The sequence below is a fragment of the Brassica napus genome, chromosome A7 (assembly GCF_020379485.1).
Source record: "Brassica napus cultivar Da-Ae chromosome A7, Da-Ae, whole genome shotgun sequence".
In the NCBI taxonomy this organism is placed as follows: domain Eukaryota; kingdom Viridiplantae; phylum Streptophyta; class Magnoliopsida; order Brassicales; family Brassicaceae; genus Brassica; species Brassica napus.
The window spans coordinates 23,246,513-23,265,935 of NC_063440.1; the positions used below are offsets into that span (position 1 = coordinate 23,246,513).

A 19,423-nucleotide genomic window follows, 5' to 3' on the forward strand; every position below is an offset into this window, starting at 1 on the left:
TTTAAAAACACATTGATCAAGCGTATATAGATTGGCCTATCCTATGACTGAAAATACAAAGATTGGCCTATCCTATGAGGCTATGACTAAAGAAAAGGATTGGCATATCCTATAATTAATTAAAAATGTAATCTAAGAGTTTAAATATAAGTCATAGGTTTTTTTTCTTGTGGGGGACCAGATCTGTTTGGTGACCACTTGACATAGTCATTTAGTTCTCATTCTTGTTTTTTTTTTTTTTTTGCCATCAGATAAAATTCATTCAAAGTTAGAATACAAGGTGATACAGAAGCTGGCGGATATATGAAAATCCCCAGAAACAGGAGCCGAAGGAAAGGCAACTAAGACCCACAACGGGGCAACTTACGGACACAAACACTACCAAGAAAACGAGCCCAAGGAAAGGCAACTTAAACCCACAACGGGGCAGCTTAAGGACAAGACACAAACACTACCAAGATATAAACTGAAACCGAAACTAGGATAAGCAAACTTAAAAAACGCAAGCTAAAACCAACTACACCCGAGCGAATAACAATCCAAAGCAGAACCTTTCTTTCATAGTAAAATGCAATGATCTGGATCTATCGACGCTGCCCTCGGCAAGACGTACGATATCCTCCACTTCTAAAACCAAAGACACCCAGTCTTCTCATCCCGGATCTATCGATGCCGCCTATGGCCTGCCAAACGATACCATCCTCTACAAGAACCCATGAACAAAGACTTCACAACCCGACAAGCAGGATCGCTTCACGATCTACACATCTCTCGGATACGGCTAGAACGCACTTTCTGACGTCCACTTTCCACCTAGATAGAAGCCCACCAAACAACTCCAGACAAACAAATAAGCCTTGTTTTCATCATACCTTTTTCATCCCTTAAGTTTATTGGGACTAAAAACTAGCTCAAGTTCTCTGGTTCATTGAATCATTGTCCCCATGTGTTGATTGTCGCAATACAAAATGTGTCGGAAATTATTTTATATTTTCAATTTATCAGAAAATAACGAGATGTTCATTTATCAGAAAGTATGAGCTCATCAACATCGTCATTAGCCATATCATCACATGAGTGGTAAAGGCTTTGCTTGGTGATTTTAAAGCAATGGAGGTGAGGATTGTAACATTCGATTAGACGATATATGGTACAGACAAAGTGATGAAAATTGGTATACAATTTTTTTTTTTTTAAAATGTATAAACTTTTGAACCCCCATCATTTTGAGACTAGTAAAATACACATTTTCAAAGAAAATAATTACCCCATCTGTTTCATATTAAGTATCATTCTAACATTTTTTTGTTACACAAAAAGTGTCATTTAAAATTTCAATGCAAAGTTTTAGAATTTTAATGCAAATTGTATTTAATTTCAGTTTAAATTAATTTCAAAATGTATTGATCTTATAAATAATTTTATTTATCTTAAATACTATCAATCAAATATGTATAATTAATAGAAACTTAATTACATTTTATTTATTTTCTTAATTTATGTGAAAAATATCAAAGTGACAATTATTTAGAAACATGAGTAACATCTTTCTTAAAGTTTGTTATAAATATGTGTACTTATTTTTAAGATAATCAGGCATAGTTTATAACCTAATATAATAAGTGCATTGTTTCTGCAATTTTCAGTTGTCAATAACTTTTAAACAATAATAACAAAATCAATTTTTTTTAATTTATAACTTTTTATAGAAAACAAAAAAAAAACTACTTTGTGAAACAATTTTTTCTAATACACACTCTCTCTGTTTCATAATAAGTGTCACTTTAGGTTTTTTTTTAATTTTGTTTTGAAATAAGTGTCATTCTACAATCTCATTGTAGTTTTATACATTAGATCTACTTTTTACACTTTTAAATAACCAATAGTTTTTTTATTTAAATCATTCTTCTTTAACTAATCATATATTAAATAAAGATATACTAGTCAATTATATAAATTTTTAATCTCCGTGAAAAGTGTCAGAATGACACTTATTTAGAAACAGAAAGATATATATTAACAGAACTGAGGGAATACCTTTTAACATATTACTATTTTACCATTATATTGGTTTACCGTTAAGAAAAACATTTATTGATGTTATTTTACAACCAATTTTATCTCTTTGTATCACCAACAGATATCAAGCTTGAACTTTATTAGAATTTAAGTTCAACTAAGATATTTTGTATTATTGTATTTAACAACTGATTTATTATATACAGTAAGGAGTATTTTTATGATATAATTATTTAAAGCTTAGTAATGTATTAAGATGCATCTAACGATTAGAAGATATTTTTATTAATTAGTAGGTTCTGTCAATTTAAAATAAGTAGAAAGATTGGAAATTAGTTAATAAAGTTAAGAAGGAAATAAGAGGCTATGAGAAAGGTTGTAAACTTGTAAATGACTAAATGTGAGAAAGTGGGTGGACATAGGCACTTAGGCTATCTCCGCTAATGGAGGAATACATGTGATTATGTATCCATATGTCTTTATCCACAACTGGTTTTCTTAAAGATAGTTTTCTTTTATTTTATTTCTTAGAGACTATAGGAACTCTAACCCATGTTGGACCCACATTGCAGAACACTTACTGCAAATTTTCCAGTTTTTAAACAAACATGCATCTCCTTGGGATGGGAGACAAGACTCGCTAATCTTGAGTCTTAAGACAGTTTAGAACTGGTTTCACCACCAATCGTCCAGATAAAAATTTGACCAAAATATTAATGGAATAACTTTTACTTTCTTTAGATTACTTCACAAAATAACTTTAGGATGTGGCATAAAATAAAGCTGCTTTAGGGTAAGACTTAAGCACTACAAAATAAAAAAAATACTAATGAAAACACAGTTTTAAAAAGGAAAAATGAGGACAAAGTGTTGGCCAATTTGCTTTGGATATTATATTTACGATATTTCAAATTTAAACTTTAAATCGATTGAAATAAAAATATTAGCCCACGCAAAACATAGCAATTTGTGTTCTTGTTAGGTGGTGGTAAAAGGAGATACCAGTGGAATGGAGCTGTATAAATTCACGTGGATTTTATCATTTTCTGTACCTATTCTTTTCAAAATTAGTAAAAATTATGTTTTAATAGACGACCAACGGAATAGTAAATGATTTCATAACATGACATGTTTTTACCAACCAACTTTAGTAATTATGATTTATGTTTTGTCATTTGTAGTTGTACTTCAACCACTTAGACAAAAAAATAGGGGGAAAATCATATTGTTCAAATCATGTAACTATATTTAGATAATCTTGTCCGGTGATTTTTTTTTTTTTTTGGTAAAAATCTTGTCCAGTGATTTTATTATTTCATTTCAACAATTTCACATTATTCACAAATCATAGTTATGGGATTCTAAAACATTACAATTGACCTATATAAGAGTATGAAATATATTTTTCTTTCCTCATGTTATAAAGATCAATGAGAATAATTTACAGCTAGAATTGGGCTGAACATATTTTCCAATATAAAGAAGTGATGTTTATAGACCAAAATTAATGAGAACCTATAACCCAAAAGAATTTGACACTCTGATAATAGTGTGATGTTTAATCTCCTGAAATCCATAATTTATCTTGAACTTGTGAATAATGCAGTAAACTCTTCTTTCTGGTTCTGGTTATACGTCCCGGCAAAAGTGTAATTATTTGACAAATAGAAGTATCAGCTGACTATCTCTCTTGCTTCTCTTGTCTAGCACTATTCAGGTATCCTTGTCAAGTCCATCAACTTTGACATAAATGATGTTTATTATCTTTATAAGATCTCCAAGATCAAAACTATACCCCACCAGAGTTTGATTAAATTCAACCAATGGGGTTTATAATAAACTAATACTTTAACATAAAGTCGCTCCCACAAAAGGGATAATTATGCTTTTGGTTTATAAATGTGATTAGTTTAGTCTTAACCCACACATCAGGAAGACTCCACACATAAGGAGACTTTAAATTTCAGAATACGGAAAAGGAAAAAACCAAAACTAGACATTTGATTTTTCAGATCCAAATCTCCGTTAATGGATATCTCGTAAGCAGTTTTCTGAAGCCAACCAAAGATGGTGGGGTGTGATGATTTATTACAAAGCCCCATCATATGTTCCAAGTGACACTTAACCCGATCAAATTTAATATTTTATTGATGTAAGAAATATACCTTTTATGAAAGCAGAGGGGCTTTAGGCTACAAACTTACAAATTAGTCTAAGTGGGACACGTAAAGTGGTTACATTAACATGCACACACACTGTCACACACATAGATCTAAACTCTTAATATTCGCTAGGAAAGTTGAGAATTATAATATTAGCTAGGACGCATCTGCTTTCACGTATACATTATTTTTTCATGCAACTTAACTAAGTTTGTATAAATTAAATAAAGATTTTATTAGAAAATATAAAAATTAGTATATATATGATATATTTAAACACATACTATTTTATGAAAATATCAGAAAATAACAATTTGTATTTGTATAGAAACGATGTTGATGAAAAATCCCAATAATTTGGTTACTTTAATACTCTGTTCTGAATGTTTCTGATAAAGCGTTTTTACATGTGATTGAAGCCTTTAACTATTTATTTCAAAAGTTATATATAAATAATAATGATCAAGAGTTGTATTGTATAACGGTGCCATACTGCCATGAAACCGTAATCTTCAGATATAATTTTTTTTTTTTGGGTTAAAGTAAGCAGCCACGTTTTATGCCTCCGATCGGGGAAGCAACCATGGCAAGTTGTTATTTTTTTGTTCTTTTGGGTTTTGTCTAAGTATTTACGATGAAGGAACATTAAGTGTCTATGTAAGAAGAACTTCATTACTTATCGAAATGATTAGCTCTCAGTCCTCTAACGTAACTTCTTGAATCTGAGGATTTCTTCCGTTTTTAAACTTTTTATTAATTTACGATCACGATCAAACAGAGAAAACTATTGCACTCAGCCACTCATCTAAGTATCCAGTCCATTCATACTTTGGCTCAGTCGTTTGTTCATATCGGCTTTTAATATTCGTATGCAATAAATGTGTATATGCAATTCGTATGCAGTATATATATTACCTGAACCCATGTTTTTACCATAGATATGATCACATTGTTAATTCTTATCATAAACATCAAACGTAAACACAGCCACCCAAGTATATTGGATTGGCTATTATGGGCTTTGGATTAACCAGTAAACCTGTGTTTTAAGTTTCAGTTCTTATGTAACTTCTAATTCTCATACATATGTCTTGATACACTTGAACATGTGTTTCGAACAGGTATCTTACCGATGCCTGATCCATTTACTGGTTGCTAAGTCCAAAGACCCGAAACGCAAAAATCGTAAAAACATCTAAACTTTTTACGAGGCATATCTAGTCAAACTAAGTTGTAACAGAGTATAACTGGACGTAACAAAATTTATTTATAATATATAAGATTACCAAAAGTTTTTTTTTTTTTTGCTAAAAGAGATTACCAAAAGTTGTGCGATTATTTTTACGCAAATCACCACAGACCGGTTTGAAAGCCTATACAAAATAAAAAGGGATTGATTATTGAACCACCCAAGTGTTATGGATATGTTGAGCTATTTTTGAAATATTAAGTTTGGTTACATATCGCTTCTGTTTTTTTCATAACCAGTAGAAAACTACCTCTAATGTCAGTAAAGAAAATTTGATCACACCAATCAAATTCTAAACTTCTTGTTAATCCAGTGGCCTTTAAAGTAAAAATAAAAAGTGATTCATTTTTTTGGTGGCCTTTTTATATAAATAATATGGAATATCACATAACCCAATAATCCTTGATTTTTATGACATCCTTACAACATCTTGACGAGATTAGTTGAACTCTAGTCATTTAACATTACAATAACTTTTAAAATACTTTCAATAAGGAAAAGCTAACTAATTAACTTCATACATACACATAATGAATAAAGTCTTGAGAATCATATAAAACATTTACGGATCTCAGATTTTGATAAAACTTTCTTTTAAATTTGAAAACATGTGTCTATGTATATAACATTCAAAAACTTTGCTAACAAAGATCAATATTTTTACTGGACTGTGCTCAGATCAGCTCTAGAAACATTAGTCGCCACTTTCCTCTCTACTAGATTTAAAGAAAAAACGATTTATCCATATTTTATTATTTATAATATATATACTGATAATAAACTCATTTTAAAATTTGCCAAAGTTATATGATGATGTAATAGATTAAAAATCATAGAATGTAATTGTGATTTACCCAGTGTTAAATTTTTTTTGCCAAGTTTGTATTTTTCTGTCAGCAGTTTGTATTTTATAATATATATCTTTTCAGGAAATTATAACTTCAAAAACTTACAATAAAATCAGAGTTGCATATCCCAACTTGAAAAGCTTTCCTATGACCACTACAATCCTTCTGCATTAAAAGAGCTTACGGACCATTCAAATGAACATATAACGCGCACAATGATAATAATACCAGTTTATACCAGTGACAACGTATCAGTTCCCACGAACGAATGAACAAAAACACCAAAAAGACTTTAAGATACCAACAAAGGAACAAAGCCACCATCTGGTCAACCAAGCTTCTTATCAGATCCTTTTATGTTCAAGTTGAACCATTTCCTTTTCGATTTGTCTCTACTCTCTGCCCCGCCTTCTTCTCCTGCACTATCACCCTCTCCTTTTGGTTCATCTCCCTGAGCTTTGCTGCTACTTCCGTTGCTCAAGTTGTTGCCGCTTGGTGTCTTCACCACAGAGAAAGACGAATGAATCGAGTCCCGTTGCTTTAGCAGCTCATCCACCTTCACCATCATCCAAAGAAGACAAATCAAACACATTGTCTCTATAAACATTGCTTATTAATCACAGAAGACAATGCCAATAAAGAACAAAGCTATAAGATGTTTATTAACATACAGTTTGCTTCTCCTGGGTGTATCTGGTGGTAACTTCTTGAAAGCGAGCCAAAGCCTGCAAACAAACATAGCGGATCATCAGGTTACATGTCTCCCTAAATACTGACTGAGCTGAGCTCTCAATATTACTTTTCGGTACTCAGTTTCAAACTGCCGCAAGTCGTTTCTCTTTCTTAAGATCTGAGCTTCAATCTCCTTCAACTTCTCCGTCGTCTCCTCATAGGTCTTTGCACAGAGTGCCTCGATTGTGTAAGATGCCGTCTTAAAGAAGTTATCACCTGAAAAGTAATTAAACCAAAGTCTCAAAAACGATCCAGCTATTGTGAAAAGAGTAATGATTACATACCGTAAACTGCAAATATATGAGTGCCAGCTCTCAGTTCCGAGACTTCACAAGGTTGAAGACCTTCCAAACGCTTGAAGAAAGCGGATTCAGGGTCCTTGGCTGCAGCTAACTGCACCATAACCACAATTTGGATGCTTCAATACCTCTTCCTACTCTAAGATGTCTGATGATTATAAATGACTAAAAGGTTCAGAGCTTGCATACCGCATTGACAGTTGAATCCATTCTGTAAACTTGAAAATGTAAGAAATACATGCCGGCTGATGTCACCTTCCCTGTTTTCTCACTCTCTTCCTGCAATAACAAATAGAATCCAAGATGCTGTTAAAGACTATTGCATCTGCCTTTTTATCTCATCCAAGGACACGTCAGCAAGAGAGTAATTATGTGGTACCTGTAAGGCTAATCCATAGCCGCCACTTGAATCTTGCTCAAAATAAAGTAACTGGAGGCAGACAAGACAGATACCAAAGTTAAGTTAGTGATTGGCGCTGATTAGATGAAAACATCTTACAAGAGCAGAGGGAGCATACTTTGAATTTACTTTGTGCAGTTGAAGTTACTCTAACAACAACCCCTGACTCAGCTTGTTGTTCACTTATTGTAACTCCAAAAAAATGAGCGCATTGCTTCTCAACCTGACATAAGATATTAAACAACTTCAAACCTCAAAAAGACACAAGGGACATGAGGTAAGAAGAAAGTCTAAGTCCACACCTTGCCGCTAACAGATGTACCAATAGGAAGAGGCCTAACAGTAACAGTTCCATTCATAGCCTCCTCAAGAACATTGGCAGACACAGTGGTCTTGATAGGCACACCTAGTTTGCTGACATTTTTTGACAATTCATTAAAGAAAGGATTCAAACCAGATTGTAATAATTTTTTTAAAAAGAGATATAAAAATTCACCTGAACAATGCAGCAAACATAGTGTTTACAGTTCCTAAGTTAGACAAGTCGATTTCCATTTCCATTCCATCAGCATCAAGAGCCTGAACACAACTCTTTAATTATATCTACAAAAGTCTAACAAAGAGAGAGAGGCAAAAGCAGCATCACCTCAAACCCAGCATTGTCGTATTGCCTTCTCTTCTCCGGGTCAGACAAGATGCTGTAAGAGAAAGCAACCTCCTTGAAAAGATCAGAAGCTTCTGGATTATTCGCGTTCTTGTCCGGATGATACCTGATTCAATCCATACATGACAACAAAAGGGTCGATTCAATTTCACCAAAGAAGAGATCTTTACGAATCTGAGAATGAAAAGGAGCTTACTTGAGAGCTAATTTACGGTAAGCGGATTTGATTTCTTGATCAGTGGCGTCTCTTGCTACAGAGAGCACCTCGTACGGGTCTCTTCGATTCGCCGGAGCTGAGGAGCCTTCCACCTTCTTCGAACTCATCGTAGATACCTTGTTTCAATCACAAACGATGGATAATTGAACGAATCGATAGAGACGATGATCCGGAAAGAAGATCTAATCTAATCTATTCAGAGGAGACGAAGGAAGGAAGAAGATTGTGTAAGAACACGAAACAAGGGTTCTCCTAAATTAATTGCTAAAAGGACCTCGATTTTTTAGTGTTTTGTAAATCTACCACATACCTACGACAATTACAAACAAAACCCAAAGTCCAAGATATACACAAACACCTGTCATGGAAAGTTCTCATGTATGTTTCGAAGTATATCTTTTGAAAACTCTTCTACCTCTCTCATATTTTTTTTTTCTTAATTTTATTTCACTATGTAGCAATGGAATTTGCTCTAAGATGCAATGTGGAAAGTGTTCCAGTGACAAATAATAAAATATTAAACAATGAATAAATGATGCATTTGCATACATTTCAAAACCACTTTCATATTTAGTTTTTTTTTCTCTTTCTCTTTCAAACCATTTCGATGAACATATACATATGCCTAGACACAGAGCCACCACAGTGCCAACAGTCAATGAGTCAGTTCTGTCTTAACGAATATACCAGTGAACTCACAACAAATCTGCCCTTTTGCTCAGGTCAACCAAGCTTCTTATCAGTTCCTTTTATGTTCAAGTTGAACCATTTCCTCTTTGTCTTGTCTCTACTCTCTGATCCACTTTTCTTCACCCACACTGTCCACATCGCCTTTTGATTCTTTTTCTAACCTTTACTGTTACTCACGTTGCTTGGTGTCTTTACCCCAGAGAAGGGTGAATGGCATATTGTATCCCTTTGCTTTAGCAGTTCATCCACCTTCACTAGCATCCAAAACACACAATAGCAAACAATTTAAAATGATGAAAGAAGTATGTTACAAGAATCTTTTCTGTAAACGTCACAAAAGAGAAGGGATTCATCAACGCACAACTGCTAACCCTACTAGCTAGTTGAATATGAAGTTCCTAGTCTTTAAAAAAAAAAAAAAAAAAAAGAAGTTCCTAGTCTTAAGATCTCGCCGCTGACTAAAAATTTAACATTCTTTTGTCTCTATGGGTCTATGATCTGGAATCTCCTGGATCCCTTCACACACGAATATGGGGTCAGTAGCGTACATATATAGTTTTAATTGGCTAAGGACTTCGTCATCTGATCATATTTTATAGGAGTATTTTTATATATGTACACGAGTAAAAAATGGTCGTTGGAACATCTTTCAGATAGTACGTATCCAAGTATAAGAACTTTACACACCTATACAAAATAAAAGCAAAATAGAAGAGAGAAAAATAGTGATCAGAAATACATGACGGTGGATGCAAACCGGAGCAACTTATCCAAAGCATTAGACGAAAACTTGCGAGCAAAGAGAAAGCAAGGCCTCGTCTTATCCACTCCTTTGTGTTCACAATACTCTTTGTCACTCCTCCTAAGCCAATTCAAGAACTCCACATTCACCTCCGGCCCACCAAACGATCTCGGATGGGCCCTACGCTTCCCCCAGTCAGTCCACGTCAACGTCCTGTTTGAGTTACGCGACCCGAGGCTGGGCGTCAAGTTGAGTAGCGTCGGGAAGTAGTGCTCGTCGGGACAGCGACAGTATGCCCTGAAGATGGGCCAGTAGAATGTGTCGGAGACAGTCTCCAGGGCCATGGGTCGGTCTAGCTCGAACCACTGAGAGCCTTTACGCCAGTGGTGCAGGTGGATGTGTGGATACATGCGGCGGTTGTAGCGGACGCGGCCGAAGGGGAGGTCGTAAGAATCTACGTGGGTTTGAGTGGAGTTGATGAGGTAAGAGTAGATAGTGGTGAAGTTGAAGAGAGGGATGCATGATTCCGAGAGGAGAAGGAAACGCTCGTTGTTGATGTCTAATAATGCGTTTGCTAGTAACCTACGTTCTGCGTCTACCATGTTTGCGTTTGCCCAGTCCACTCTCTGCGTTAATACATTAGGACGTTAGACTGTGATCTCTTTGATTAGATACAAATTTATATATTCATCAATTGTGCAATTGTTTTGAGATTATGTAGTTATACTCAGGCCCGGCCCGTTAAAATAAAGGGCTGGAAGCAAAAACAGAATATTGGGCCTGTTATCAAGTAACTAAAAAAATGGTTCCAAAGATTCGAACCTCTCACCTGAAGCACTCTAAATTCCAGCATAAACCAACTATGCTACAAGAAATTTGTGATATTTTAGGGCCGGAAAATCATATATTTTATAAAGGGCCGGAAGCACAAGCTTGTGCAGCTTGTACCCAGGGCCGGTACTGGTTATACTACAAAGAAAATTAATACTAATCGAACCTATTTAGTTCAGAGAGGGTAATTAGGTTAGTGGTTAAGTACACGGATAACTATATGTAGAATGGTAGATAGAGCTTTTTTTTTTTTGAACAAATGGTAGATAGAGCTATTTAAAATATAAAATGTAGAAAGGTAGATAGAGCTATTTAAAATATAAAATGTAGAAATGTAGATAGAGCTATTTAAAATATAAAATGTATTCCATTATATGCCAGATGAGGATATACACAAGTCATTGTGGTCTTTCTGTGAATGGGCTAAAGTGTTAAACGCTATTTGTCTTTTCCCCAAACCAAGCTGTTATTGCAACAAACCAAAATGGACAAGAGAAGGCAGAAAGGAAAATATTATAAACGATGGGGTTAAAGGCTGACCTTGCTCGGAATGCGGCGGCCAAGAAACACCGAGCCTTGGGGCATGGACTCTTTGTAAGACGGATTGGTGTGAATATAAATAGTGAAAAGACCTTCACACCCTCGAAAGAATCTTTCCCATAGAGGAGCCAGAGGTAAAGGTCCCCTTGTCAAGAACATGAAAGCAACCTTAGGGGTTCGAGAGAAAGGGTAACTCCTGATCTTAGGATCCATTGAAGCTCTCCAAAAGAGCTCGTTGTCTTCCATATTATGCATGATGTTAATCTTCGGTGGCCTCAGAAACATTTCGAGCTCGTAGTTCTGAGGCAAAGGAGAAGGAGAAGTAGGGGGAGGAGGAGATGTAACGAGGACGAGTTGGGAAACACTTTGAACGGTTGGATAATAAGGCAAAGATGATGCTTCTAGAGAAGAATGAACAATGATTCCAACTACCACGCCAAAGCAGAGGAGGAAAAAATAGAATAGGAGATTGAGGAAATGATGGAGCAGTGGATTGAGAAGCTTGATCACTAGAAATAATGATGATGAGTTTCGGTCCTTTTGTGTTGGCATCTCCGACTAAGAAATACATGAGTATGAGAATTTTGTTTTCAAAATATAAAGAGGTTAGAAGTGGATGGATGGATCTTAATTTTTAGGTGGAATGAGGTGAAGAAAGGGAGATGAGCAAGTAAAATTGAAGATCTTTGTGGCATGAATGATTAGTAGGACGTTAACAAAAATTACACATGCAATGGAGTAAGTTTTTAGGTTTTTTTCGACTAATCCAATTGTAATCTCAACAGCATTTTGTTATTGTTTCATTTTTAAGAAAATCTCGAAGCTATTGTTAGTTAGGATATCTTCATATCCATTTTTTTTATAGGATAAGTATATTCCTTATATATTTACGATACGACAGGCGTCAATAGATATCATTCATCTTGTATGTATACTGTTTTACGTCCAATGGAAAGGTGACCAATTCCCAAACACTTACATAATATGAAATCAGTTGAATGGATATAAAATTAAAACTATTTAGATTTGACCACAGTTAAAATAAATTCCTTTGAGAAAAAATCATTTGACCACATATTATTAACTACTAGATCGTTTTCTGCGCTACACGTGGATTGTATTTAATAAATTTTTTTCCTCTAAACATGATGAATAAAATTCAAAACATGAAAATTACGGAAAGCTAGCATTCAAATAACTTTTTGTCTTTCATTGATCCCTTTAATGTTATTCTCATCTAGGGTCTTTGTCAAAATCGTTATTATTGGATTTGCTCTTAACACTTTTGTCCTGACTCTTCTGGTCATCCCCAAGACAATATTGTCTCCAGAATCACAAAGTCTGAATCGTTTTAAGAAGTTTTGCCACTTGTGCTTAATGTTTGGCTGACTTAATTGGCTATCTCACCCTTATTGGTATAGTATCTTACTTAAGGTTCTAAACTAAAGAAAATTTATATTTTAATAGAGTTTAGTTATTGAATTAATTTGTAGTTTTTAGAAAAAAAGCTTAATTTGACACATGCATCATAGGTTCCGAAGAGAATCTTAAAAGTCCTCTTTTAAGAACTTTTTATTGACTTTTAAGAAACTTTTATTAACCCGCACATCCGTGCGGATATATTTATATTTTTAAATTAATATTTAAAATATAAAATATGTTATAAAGATATATATCTAATCTCAATTTTATGTATATAATTTTTATTTTGAATTTTTTTATTTTTTGAAATTTGTTTGATGATATTGTACAAAGAAAAATACCCTAAGATAGCACTAAAATTTTTTTTATCACAAATATAAACTCTAAGAATCAAAATGACCAAAATATTTTATTAAAGAGGTAAATATACACTTATACCCCCTAGGATTAACTAATCCAAACCTTATGGTTTAGAGTTAAGGGGTGGAGATTTGGGATTGAGGTTTAAAATTTTATAAAATAAAAATAAATATTAAAATTTTGAAAATAAAAATTTTAAAAATAGTTTCAAAAAGTATTTTCGAATTACAAAAAGAAAATTTTCGAAAAAAATAAAAAACAAATTCAAAAAAAAATTATAAAAAAGTTCGAATTTGAAAACATATAATCTAAAACTATAAAAAATATTTTTTTATTTTTTATATATCTAGGGTATTAGTGTCATTTTACCTATTAAATGAAACATTTTGGTAATTTTCCTCATTGTGCTCTATTTTTGTGACCAAAACTTGAAAATTTTCTATTTATGAGAATTATCCTTGTACAAATCATATATTAATGAAGTATTTTTGTTTATTTATTTAAAATGCAACATCAATATTAATAATTTAATTTTAAACATTAGTTTTATATGAATTAATAAAAAAATTATTAGCTTCTTTGTTTAGAAATTTTTATTCTCGAAATGTTTTTATGAGAATAAATTAAATTATTTTTGTTATATTTTAAAATATTACTTTATTTAATATGTTATAATTCAGTTTAATGTTTTTATTTTTACTAAAAATATCAACATAAAATGTTACAACCAATAAAATATTATTTATTTTGTTTTATATAAAAATTTAATTTGATAATTTAAAAAGAATTGGGCTATACTATTTAATTTCAAATTAGTTACTGGAATATATAAAATATGGTATATATTAAATATGATAAAGAGTCAAATGATAATTACCTAATGACAATATATTTATGTTTTCTTAGAAATGTTATTGTTTAGATGTATATTATTTTTGTTAGGAGAATATCATATATGAGTAATTTTAGGATTTTTAATTAAATTTCTAATAAATGGTCTAACATAGACTTGTGTATGGTAGATAAAAAAATATGACTCTATTTTCGTAGAATAAATAATTTTTTATTTCTCTTAATTACTTAGAAACTCAGTAAGTATCAATTGATGGAGGCAGGGGCAAAACTAGTGCAGCTACAATGGGGACACATGCACCCATAATATTATTAATAACAGTTATTTAGTAGTATATAAATGTTCATTGAAATCAGTTAGTTGTGATGGTTGCATGTGTGCAACCCCTAGGTGTATAAGCTTCGATTCCTCTTTACATTTCCAAATTTTGTATAGCTTATGCACCCACTAGAAAATGATCCTGACTTCACCCCTGGATGGAGGTGCTGTTACATGGTCTGGATGAATGTAACGCCGGCCACTAGAGATGCCTTATAGTCCGGTCCATTATTTCTTTCTGATTTCTCGGATTATAGAAACTAGAAGGACTATATAAGTATGGGAAGCATGTGAGCTTCTTATCGCATAGTATGCAACATCGTCGGCTTCATATTAGATAGCATTACATAGAGATACAAAATAGTCAACCATAGAAACATAAATATGGAATAGGGAGAGGCGTCCAGACTGAAGCCTGACTAATCATTGCTCATATGAGTCGGAGACATGCAAATTCGGTTGCTCTACGTGGAAGTTAAGTCTAATCATACATGGAGCTACCAATTTTACACTGGATGAAAATTGATTTCTGATGTAGATAAATATGACAACTTGTCATTTAGTCAAAACCACTAGACCACCGCAACTTGGTTTTCATTGGCTAATATTACAAGATAACAAACAGTTAAATGGAAATATTTATGTATTTTGTTAAGCAACTTGTCATTTAGTCAAAACCACAAAACAACTTGTCATTTTTTATGTATTTTGTTAAGCCTCAATGTGACATGGCTAATATTACAAGATAGCAAATTACATAAAAACTTTATAATTTACAATAATAGAATTATAATATCTTATTAATTTAGAGATTATAAATATAGAAATAAATTTATATTTAAAATATATTTTATGTAAGATGAGAGTTTTTTCATAGTTTATATATTGATTACATTTTATAAATTTGGTTTTCATACTATTCTTATTAAATTATTTGGTGTATAGAAAAATGTACCACAAAATTTAAACATGTTTTTAGAAGTAATATGATAATATAATATTTAAATGGTTTGAAGTGTTAAGAAAAAACTAAAAATATGGATTTTATCGTGAATAAGAATAAATGATAAGATTTTTTGTTTGTATTTATATAAATCCTCCATATTTTAATTATTGGTCTATGATTTTAATAGATCATATATTTACATAAGATATTTTTTTAAGTCATATTTTGAACCCTTTATTTTTAACTTATAGTATTTCTTAAATATTAATTTATAGTTACTATCGTACATAAGATTAAGTATGGAATTTCAATTTATTGACTGTTGATAGATATTATTCAGTTTTCATAGGCTTTGCGAATAGATTAATTTCAATATAGGATCGGGCTAACGATTGTCTCTCAATGTAGGGTAAATGATCATTTTTGAATTGGAAAGAAGAATTAAAAGAATACAACATTACGTTGACAAATTGAAAAAAAAAACATATTTAAATGAAAGAAAACTATCAGAAATATAGAACAGTAGGTGCAAGCCTGAGCAACCTGCCGAGAGCAGTGGGCAAGAACTTGCGAGCAAATAAATAACAAATATTCGTTTTCTCTCCATTGTGGTAACACTGCCTATTCTCCTCACCACCACTCCTCAGCTTCACTAAGAACTCTTCTGTCACCTCGTATCTGATAAATCGGTTTGGATGGGGTCCACCTTTCGACCAGTCGACCCACGTGAGAGTCCGGTTCGAGTTGCGACGACCAAGGCTCGATTTGATGTTGAGGAGTGTCGGGATGTAGTGCTCGTCTGTGTAGCAACCGTGATGGCAATAACGGTAAAAGAGAGGCCAATAGATTTTGTCGGAGATGATTTCGAGGGCCATGGCACGGTCCAACTCGAACCATTGGGAGCCTTTACGCCAGTGTCGTAGCTGGATACGTGGCTTCATTTCAGGGCTGTATCGGCCACGTCCAACGCCACCGAGTTCGTCGTAGGACTGGACGTGAGTTTGAATTGATTTAGTGAGGTAGGAGTAAACTGTTGTAAAGTTGAAGAGAGGGATGCATGATTCCGAGAGAAGTACGAATCGTTCGTTTGATATGTCTAATAAAGCATTTGCTAGTAATCTTTGTTCTGCTTCCACCATATTCACATATCCCCAATCCACTCTCTGTATTATCAATAAATAATTCAAAAAATTGTTATAAGACCAAAAACATAATGGAATCTATCAAAAACCATAAGGTAATCTACTTGTGGTCTATTAACTTGAATTAGCAGTCAATGAATAAAAATGTAAATTTAAATAACAGTGTTTTTTTATCAACAGTGTTAGTTAGGGCCTTAGGGGTATTCAGTTCTGACTTCAATTCGATTTTGTTTTGTTTTCGATTTTAGAAAAATTAGCTACTATATTAAAAATTTATTTATTATAGTTTGATTCAGATTTCAGACTGAATGTCTTTGCCTTTTCTCTTCCATTTTGTAATTAAAAATGGCTACATGTAGCTTTCTATAAAATTTGTAAATTTTCAATAAATATTATTTTAAATTTTAAATAAATACTATTTTAGCATAAAATCACATTTTATATAAGATCTTAAAGAAATATAAGCTATTTTTTATTTTAAACAATAAATTAGAAACTAAAAATCTTGTAAATATCAAAAGTATATAAAAAATCGCAAACATGTCGTATACACATGATCATATATATTATGTAATTTATATATAACTATAATATTATATTATTATATTTGAACACATATTTAGTTTATTATTTATCTAGTTTGATTAGTCTATAAACAAACTATATTTGTACACTGCAATTTTTTAAAATAAAATCTATACAGTTTATAGGATATATCCAAAACTAAAATATATTTTTGGGTTAATACTTAAAATGTTTATATATACTTAAAATACTTTTCTTAAGTATAGATATATATATATTATTTTTACTTATATGTTTCAGACAAGTACATTGCAACGATATCTTGCAATGATATCGAGTAAAAGCGCTAGTAGATCAAGATCGAGTATCAAAGTTAGACCCGTTTTTTACAAATTTTATTCAATTTCAGAGTATCAGAAATTTCTAAATATCCCGACAGTACATCCCTAAAATAAAATTCAATATTCAAATGACCGCGTGTAACAATGGACCAAGAAAAAAAGGTAAGTTGGAATAAATATCTAAATTGTTAACGACCGTTTGTCAATATTTACTTCTAAAAGAGCAATAAAAGACATATCACAAGAAGATTGATGAATCTTAAATTTGAGAAAGTTAGTGAAAGTAATTAATTGGGAGATATTCTCATTCAAGACATATATGTTTGTGCCAACTAAGTTTTGATAAAAGGACTAATAAGACCCCTCTTCTTTTGCGGGTACACGCGTTTATGCCTTGGCAAAAACGTTTAAATTCACTAATGAAAAAATAAACCATGCAAAATATTGACCCCAGAAAAACGAAAAGCAAAACCATGCAATGTATAGTATTATATCATATGATATCACTGGCACCGACGACGGACCATAAACAACTGCTTGATAAAAGGTATAATAATTTATTCAACAAAAAGTAATCGTCTTGAGCAAGATAATCTACATTCCTTCACATATGATTTTGATCTCTTGAATATTAGATTTTTGTTTTATCTTTTACTCAATCTCAGTAGAGCATGTTTAGAAATTAGAACACGAGCACACAGTTTTCTTTAAAATTAAAGTGAATGGTTTTTGGTCATTCAGTTAAATATATTTCAGAATTTTTAAATATCAATCTTTTTTTAATCAGATTGATATTTTTCTTACATCTTTATATCAATTTCAATTTGATATCTTTTTTACATTTTGATATCAATTTTACTTTTTTATTTGGATATTTGTTAGGACTACTAAACGTATCTTTTAATACTTTTTGTCTCGAAATGAAAATAACAAAGAAAACAAAATATCAAAGTATGTAGGAAGCTGACCTTGCTAGGAATCTGCCGGCCATGGAAGACGGAACCTTCAGGATCTGTCTGGTTATAAGAAGGGTAGGAGTGAACGTAGATACTGAACAGACCCTCGTGCCCTCGAAAGAATCTCTCCCATAAAGGAGCAAGAGGTAAATGACCTTTTGTCAAGAACATGAAAGCAACCTTTGGTGTTCTACGAAAAGGATAATTCTTGATCTTAGGTGTCATTGAAGCTCTCCAAAGAAGCTCTTCTTCTTCCATGTCGTGCATGATCTTCTTCGGCGGCCTCAGAAACTGTTCTAGTCCAATGTGTTCGGGCTGAGAAGGAGGAGGGGGAGAAGGAGGAGGAGGAGAAGGAGAAGGATGAGGAGGAGAAGGAATAGAGGAGACGAGAAAGAGCTGAGAGATGCGTTGGATGTTGGGTGAAGATATGGAAGAGATGTCTTGAAGAGAGGAGTGGAGAAGGATACCGATGATTATGCCGCAACATAGAATGAGGGAATAAGAGAGGAGATTAAGGAACTGATGGTATTGTGCATTGAGAAGCTTTGCTACTAGAGATGGTGATGAAGAAGACAATGATGAGTTTTGCTCTTTTTGGTTCTTCATCGAGAGAGAAAGAAACAGAGTGAATTGTGTTTATGTTGTTGGCTAAAAGAGGAGTGAATGGATCTACAAAGTTTTGAATGGAGAAGAAGAGACAAGTTCTTTGCTTTAAGGACAAGAGATACGTGACCGCTTTTACAAGTGGAGAATTTTATTTATATTATTCTTTGTTGAGTCTCCCTTTTACTTGTCAAGATTGAAATTGTATGGGTTGAAAAGATGAAATTTGTTTACAAAAATAAAGATTTCATATATTCTGTAGATGTTAACTAGTAAGGGAAGAATCTGTTAGAAACTAATTTGGGGAGATATTTAACGGGTGATTAATGGTGTGGTATCATTTTAATAATGATGAATCTGTTGTTCTTCAAAATTGATACCAATTTTTATCAAACTAAAAATATATGGACTCCACCATATTCATCTATGTTCCTCATATTTTGATGAATTAATGAAGAGTATTTTCTACATCTAAATTTGATGAGGAACAAACGTTCCTCCATATTTTTTTTATTTCAATTTAATTCCTTAAATAGAATTTTGTTCAACATTTTTATGTTCGTT

General features: G+C 32.6%; 3 protein-coding genes across 3 annotated transcripts; all 3 read right to left on the reverse strand.

The window, feature by feature from the left end:
• Positions 1-6,426: 6,426 nt before the first annotated feature.
• Positions 6,427-8,896, reverse strand: LOC106354010 (chaperone protein dnaJ 15-like). Its single transcript, XM_013793851.3, has 11 exons — positions 8,570-8,896; positions 8,356-8,479; positions 8,206-8,288; positions 8,012-8,123; positions 7,828-7,932; positions 7,689-7,739; positions 7,499-7,588; positions 7,295-7,403; positions 7,078-7,226; positions 6,950-7,003; positions 6,427-6,834 (listed from the first exon to the last, which is right to left on the reverse strand). Exons 1-11 carry the CDS (start codon positions 8,695-8,697, stop codon positions 6,607-6,609), a joined length of 1,233 nt encoding a protein of 410 aa, XP_013649305.1. The 5' UTR covers positions 8,698-8,896; the 3' UTR covers positions 6,427-6,606.
• A 125-nt stretch (positions 8,897-9,021) lies between these two features.
• LOC106357160 (glycosyltransferase BC10-like) lies at positions 9,022-13,251 on the reverse strand. Its single transcript, XM_013796837.3, has 2 exons — positions 11,394-13,251; positions 9,022-10,648 (listed from the first exon to the last, which is right to left on the reverse strand). The coding sequence occupies exons 1-2, from the start codon at positions 11,943-11,945 to the stop codon at positions 10,010-10,012; spliced, it is 1,191 nt and encodes a 396-aa protein (XP_013652291.2). The 5' UTR covers positions 11,946-13,251; the 3' UTR covers positions 9,022-10,009.
• Positions 13,252-15,697: 2,446 nt separating this feature from the next.
• Positions 15,698-19,171, reverse strand: BNAA07G27060D (glycosyltransferase BC10). The gene is made up of 2 exons (XM_013793852.3): positions 18,269-19,171; positions 15,698-16,455 (listed from the first exon to the last, which is right to left on the reverse strand). The coding sequence occupies exons 1-2, from the start codon at positions 18,860-18,862 to the stop codon at positions 15,799-15,801; spliced, it is 1,251 nt and encodes a 416-aa protein (XP_013649306.1). The 5' UTR covers positions 18,863-19,171; the 3' UTR covers positions 15,698-15,798.
• Positions 19,172-19,423: the final 252 nt, after the last annotated feature.

Coding starts and splice junctions, on each gene's coding strand:
- LOC106354010 (XM_013793851.3), bottom strand. CDS start 8,697: ATGAGTTCGAAGAAGGTGGAAGGCTCCTCAGCTCCGGCGAATCGAAGA. Junction 7,404..7,498: donor TGGATTCAACTGTCAATGCG/GTATGCAAGCTC, acceptor GTTATGGTGCAG/TTAGCTGCAGCCAAGGACCC. Junction 7,004..7,077: donor TTGAAACTGAGTACCGAAAA/GTAATATTGAGA, acceptor GTTTGTTTGCAG/GCTTTGGCTCGCTTTCAAGA.
- LOC106357160 (XM_013796837.3), bottom strand. CDS start 11,945: ATGCCAACACAAAAGGACCGAAACTCATCATCATTATTTCTAGTGATC. Junction 10,649..11,393: donor GCCGCCGCATTCCGAGCAAG/GTCAGCCTTTAA, acceptor GTATTAACGCAG/AGAGTGGACTGGGCAAACGC.
- BNAA07G27060D (XM_013793852.3), bottom strand. CDS start 18,862: ATGAAGAACCAAAAAGAGCAAAACTCATCATTGTCTTCTTCATCACCA. Junction 16,456..18,268: donor GCCGGCAGATTCCTAGCAAG/GTCAGCTTCCTA, acceptor TTGATAATACAG/AGAGTGGATTGGGGATATGT.